This window comes from Gekko japonicus, unplaced genomic scaffold (genome assembly GCF_001447785.1).
Source record: "Gekko japonicus isolate JY-2015 unplaced genomic scaffold, Gekko_japonicus_V1.1 scaffold3165, whole genome shotgun sequence".
Classification (NCBI taxonomy): Eukaryota; Metazoa; Chordata; class Lepidosauria; order Squamata; family Gekkonidae; genus Gekko; species Gekko japonicus.
The window spans coordinates 122475-128141 of NW_015170369.1; the positions used below are offsets into that span (position 1 = coordinate 122475).

Consider the following 5667-nt stretch of genomic DNA (forward strand, 5'->3'; position numbering starts at 1 on the left):
AGACTTTCTGCCTAACCTACCTTTCAGCGTTGCTGTACAGATCGCAAAGCCGAAGAGAATGAAGTAAGCTGCTTTGCTCCTCGCTAATGAGAAAGACAGAATTTTGCCTAGAAACAGGCTGCTGAGAGGGGAGGAGATAAAGTTGCCAGCTTTAGGTATGGAAATTCCTGGAGATTTGAGGGGTGGAGCCCGGAGAGGGGACCTCAGACAGGTACAGTGCCATAGACTCCACCCTCCAAACCAGCCATTTCATCCTGGGTAACAATTGTTGCCAATCTCTAGGTGAGGGCTGGAAATCACTCAAAATTACAACTGCTCTTCAGGTAGCAGAGATCAGTTCCTCTGGAGAAAACAGTGGACTCTGTCATTATACCCTGCTGAGGTCGCCACAGCAAATTGACACTGTTTGCCCAAAGCCGGAGCACTCTCCCAGAGCCTCTTTCTAGATCTCGTTGTATTTATTTCCATAATGGGCCTTATTCCTAGTAGCTGAGTAAAGATGGAACCCCTCAGTTAAAAGCCTTGATAAAAATAAATTGGCTTCGTGGCTAAAGAACAGTAAGGTTGGTGCCAAATGAGCCTCAAGGGGGGGGGGGAGCTTTCCAGAGGTGAGGTTCCACCACTGAAAAAGTCCAGTCTCTTGTTGCCACCTGTCTGATATCTTGCAGACAAGGGCATAGAAGGCAGGACCTGGAAGAGGATCTTAACTGGTAGGCAGACAGTTCCAAAATAACACACTGACATTACAGAACTAGTTCCCCTCATCATGTCTCCTCCACTCTTTTCTTTCTGGAAGAAGGTAAAGACACTTTATTCTGCCTACATTTTAGATTGTTGCCTATTTGGCTAAATCTGTTTTGAAACCTGATGTGGCTATTTTAATAATGTTGTAAAAGTATTAAAAATGGCGGTTAGCCTGTTTGTTTCCTTTTGATAGTTTTACAGCCTCTATTTCTTGTAAACCACTTTAAAAGCATTTTCTGGCTAAAGCAACATTTATATCTTGCACATGAATTTAAAAAAATAATTTGTAGCCATGTTGAATGAATATTTCTTGCTCAGAGCTGGCACATTGTTTGGTCCAGTTAAGTTCTATTGAAATGTTCCCTAATGTGGACTTAAAAAAAAAAAAAAAAGTCTGGACCCATATGTCTTTATATATTTGTTCTCTCTCTCTCTCTTCTCTCTCTCTCTCTCTCTCTCTCTCTCTCTCTCTCTCACACACACACACACACACACACACACACACACACACACACACACTTTCCAAACTGCTGGATGCACTTGACAAAATGGATGTCAGCTTTTAAGGCACTGTAGGCTTCTTTATTATTTTTACAACTACAAAGTAGCAAAGAAACTATTTTGGAGATTTTACAGGAGTTAAATAAAGGCTATGTAAAAATCAAAACCAAATGAGATCATTACTCCCCAAGGGATTCAACTGCAGGGGCCAGAGAAGGGAGTGTGTAGGCACCAGGGTCAATGGAATGCTTTGTTGGAAGTTCCAGATGCAATGTCCCCTGTCTCAGACCTCCAGACCAAGTAGCAAGAGAGAGTAGATAGCTGACCTTTCCCCCTGTCCTTACTCTTCTGCCACTGTTGACTTTAAAATGCAGATTGTGTTCTCAGGGATCATTTCCCCTGCCTTCTTCTCTCTCGCTCTGATGAAGACAAGCTCTCTGCCTGCATGCACCATGAGACAGATGGGCCTCTCACCATCTGCTTCCATTCTTTAGCTAGTAAGTCAGTACTCTATCATATCTCTACACTTTCTTATCCAAAGTGTACTTCTCAAATAAAGAGAGAAGTGTTTCTCTTCTAAACTTGCAATGTGACTCTGTGTAGCTTTGTAAGCTGAGTAACCTGGTAAAGTGACGCTGCTGCATTTGTAGCTTTATTTAAGCACTCTGATAACTAATGGTGACTGGACTAACTACACCGGTTAACCTCAATATGCTTCACCTTCCTTACTCACCTGGACCCAGCCGTAACTTGCAAGGTGCCTCCTAACCTACTTCACAGGGTTATTGTGAGTATAAAATGGGGATGGGGAAACCGTGTACACCATCCTAAGGCTCTTGGAAGAAGGGAAGAATAATAAAAAACAGCAATTCTGATGAAGATAACAATGCCTCCAGCCACAAAGCAAATACTCTTCTGCCACTGTTGACTTTAAAATGCAGATTGTGTTCTCAGGAATCATTTCCCCCTCCTTCTTCTCTCTCGCTCTGATGAAGACAAGCTCTCTGCCTGCATGCACCATGAGACAGATGGGCCTCTCACCATCTGCTTCCATTCTTTAGCTAGTAAGTCAGTACTCTATCATATCTCTACACTTTCTTATCCAAAGTGTACTTCTCAAATAAAGAGAGAAGTGTTTCTCTTCTAAACTTGCAATGTGACTCTGTGTAGCTTTGTAAGCTGAGTAACCTGGTAAAGTGACACTGCTGCATTTGTAGCTTTATTTAAGCACTCTGATAACTAATGGTGACTGGACTAACTACACCAGTTAACCTCAATATGCGTAACCTTCCTTACTCACCTGGACCCAGCCGTAACTTGCAAGGTGCTTCCTAACCTACTTCACAGAATTATTGTGAGGATAAAATGGGGATGGAGAAACCATGTACACCATCCTAAGGATCTTGGAAGAAGGGAATAATAATAAAAAACTACAATTCTGATGATGATAACAATGCCTCCAGCCACAAAGCAAATTAAAGTCAGCACAAAGAAGTGGATTGGGCCTCAGATATTGGGGGGGGGAGGGGTCCTATTTAAGACACAAATGGGGCTTTAAACAAAACAAGAACCTTTTGATTAATTCCCCCCAAAAAACCTGAAATTTAATAATAAACTCTCACGAGAGAGCCCCACAGCTTCACTGTGCACTCTGATCCGCCCCTTTGCTACACCACATTCAGCAATGCTTACCCGTTTTTTGCTTCCGTCTTTGCCCCATCTTTGCTGAAGGGTTTCATGCTTTTATATAATAATTTCATCCGTGAAGAAGCATTGAGCTGGGGGGATAAAAGCAGTGGATTCTCCATCTTTCTCTCTGCAGCTCTGTATGTACTTCACTCGGCTCTTTCATGTAATGCACCGCTGATGTTTTGGCTTCCTCAAAGTAGTTCCTCACATGTTCTGACTCTTGCATTGGTATTGGTTAGTGGCCTGTGAGAAGTGGTTTCCTCCTCTCTCTGCAGAGTGGCTCAGCAAGAACTGCAAGGGCATCAGAACTTTCAAAGTTTTTCTTCTCTCAGCCATTTTTGTTTTGTTTTGTTTTAAGGGGAATTACAACATTTCTGCAAGTCATTAAGATAACCATATCCCTTCCCATAAGTGTCACTTGTGGTTAGCATCTGTGGGGCATGATCTTTTGCTAGATACATTCAGTATAAGTATGTATTTTTAAAATTACAGCATCAGAGAACGGGAAGAGAGAAAAATTGTATTCTTTTGTATTTATTTATATCCAGTATGTACTTTGCAAAATTCAGTGTCTTCCATGGTCTCCCAATGATCTCCCAGTGAGGTGCTGAGCAGACTTCACTTTCTTAGCTTCAGCAAGGTTGCTGTATCAGGTGCTCCCCGACTATTCATTGTATTTAGATCGAAGGATGGAATTCTTACTCAAGAGGTTATCTGAACCCATAGCTATAAATCTGCCATAAGCCAGGCTAGGGCCAGATACACAAAACAAGACCCTTTGGATTAATTTCTTTCGAAACCTGAAATTTAGTGTTCTTGTTTGCTTGTTTTTTAATTGTCTTGTGTTCCCAACCTTTTTGAGCCTACAGGTACCTTTGGTATTCTGACACAGGTTGGTGGGCATGACCACAAAACAGCTGGCACAGGAGGTGGAGTCAATGACAAAATGACTGCCATGGAAGGAGGAGCCAACTACACAATGCCAGGGAGTGAGGTTATGCGTGTGTGTAAAGGGCTGTCAAGTTGCAGCTAACTTATGGTGACCCCATAGGGTTTTCAAGGCAGCTGCTACCAAAACAATTAAAAAAACCCCCCTCTGCACAGCCAATCAGATCTCTAATGGCCAATCACAATCCCTGCTGGACTAAAACTGCACTGGCCCCACCCATTTTCTAAGAACGCTTGCCAGGTGCCAGGAAAGGTGTCAGTGGGCACTGTGGAGCCCGTAGGGATCCTGTTGGGGAGTTCTGTGTTCAGCTAATACAGACAAAAATTGAAATACTAGAACTTATCACAAGTAAAAGGTTCAGTGACACTGTGAGATAATAATAGCTATGTAGCCTGACTCTGTTATTTAAAATAACTAGGTAAACTGGGCCTGCCCTTGCCTAGCTTGAATTCCACCCCTATCCGAGCTTTCCTCTAGGCTGTTCAGGACAGGACACATTTCATTTTCCATTTTCTCTTTACAGCAACTCTGTCTGATAGGTTAGGGTGAGAAAAAAATGATTAGCTCTAGCCAAGAAATCACTGCTGAGCAGGTATCTCTCTAGGGTTGCCGATTACGGGGTGTGAAATTCTTCACAATTTGGGATGGAGCCTGGATAGAGAAGAGTTTAGGGAGGAGAGGGATCTCAGTAGGGTATAATGCCATAAAGTCCACCCACCAAAGCAGCTGCTTTCTCCAGGGGAACTGATCTTGGTAGTGTGGGGATCAGTTGTAATTCCAGGATATCTCCAGGCTCCACCTGGAGGTGGAAAACCCTACCAGGATTGCTGAGATGGGAGGACTAGGGAGGGAATTCTATTACTGTGGGGGGAATGGAGTCAGGCAAGTCACGTGATTTGTTTTCATATGATGTTTGGTACATCTATGGAGCTGCGGTGGCTCAAGTGGTTAAGACGCTGAACTGCAGGCTGTGGAAGGTCAGTAGTTCAGCAGTTCGGGACCCAGGTGCCGCATGATGGAGTGAGCTCCCATCTCTAGTTCCAGCTCCTGCCAACCTAGCAGTTCGAAAGCAAGAAATTGCAAGTAGATAAATAGGTACCACTTTGGTGGGAAGGTAACAGCGTTCCGTGCACCTTGGTGTTTAGTCATGCCGGCCACATGACCACGGAAACATCTTCGGACAGCGCTGGCTCTTCGGCTTTGAAACGGAGATGAGCACCGCAACCCTAGAGTCGGATTCGACTGGCTTTCGAGCAAGGGAACCTTTACCTTTACCTTTACCTTGGTACATCTGGTGGGGTGAGCTGGGGGAGGAGGAAAGGGAAACTTCACCTGGAAACTGTGGTCGCTCTCAACAAATCCAAGTCCAGTGCTAATGGTGCAATCCTAAACATAGTTAGAGCTTTCTAAGTCAATTGAAGTCATTGTTTGGGATTGCATTGTTAGCAACTGCAGCCCACTAGGTCACTTCAGCAGTCACTGCAGTACCTTGCTTTAAAGCAGGAATATTGTATCTACCAGACAGTCCCACCAGCAGTGCCTCGCCAAGATAACAAACCAGAACTGGCAAGCAGCTGGAGATCATGTGGGGTGGAGACATGGGGGGGGGGGCAGCTATCAGTGACAATGTGACATCACACCTCTCTCAGAATTGGTGGCAACTCTGTGGTAAAATCGTAGAGAGAACTGATGTCACTTCCGGGTTTTCCTCTGAAAGTGACAACACACCATCACTGATGGCCATTTAACTTTTTAAAATAGATATTTATTTGTTTTATAACTCA

General features: G+C 43.8%; 1 protein-coding gene across 1 annotated transcript in view; it reads right to left on the reverse strand.

Annotated features, from left to right (window-relative positions):
* The window catches only part of RGS18 (regulator of G-protein signaling 18), a 19423-nt gene extending 16340 nt beyond the window's left edge, over window positions 1–3083 (reverse strand). Inside the window, exon 1 of the mRNA XM_015418235.1 lies at window positions 2938–3083. Coding sequence (XP_015273721.1) covers window positions 2938–3053 — 116 coding nt within the window. The 5' untranslated portion in view covers window positions 3054–3083. The remainder of the gene's footprint in view (window positions 1–2937) is intronic.
* Between the last annotated feature and the right edge of the window lie 2584 nt (window positions 3084–5667).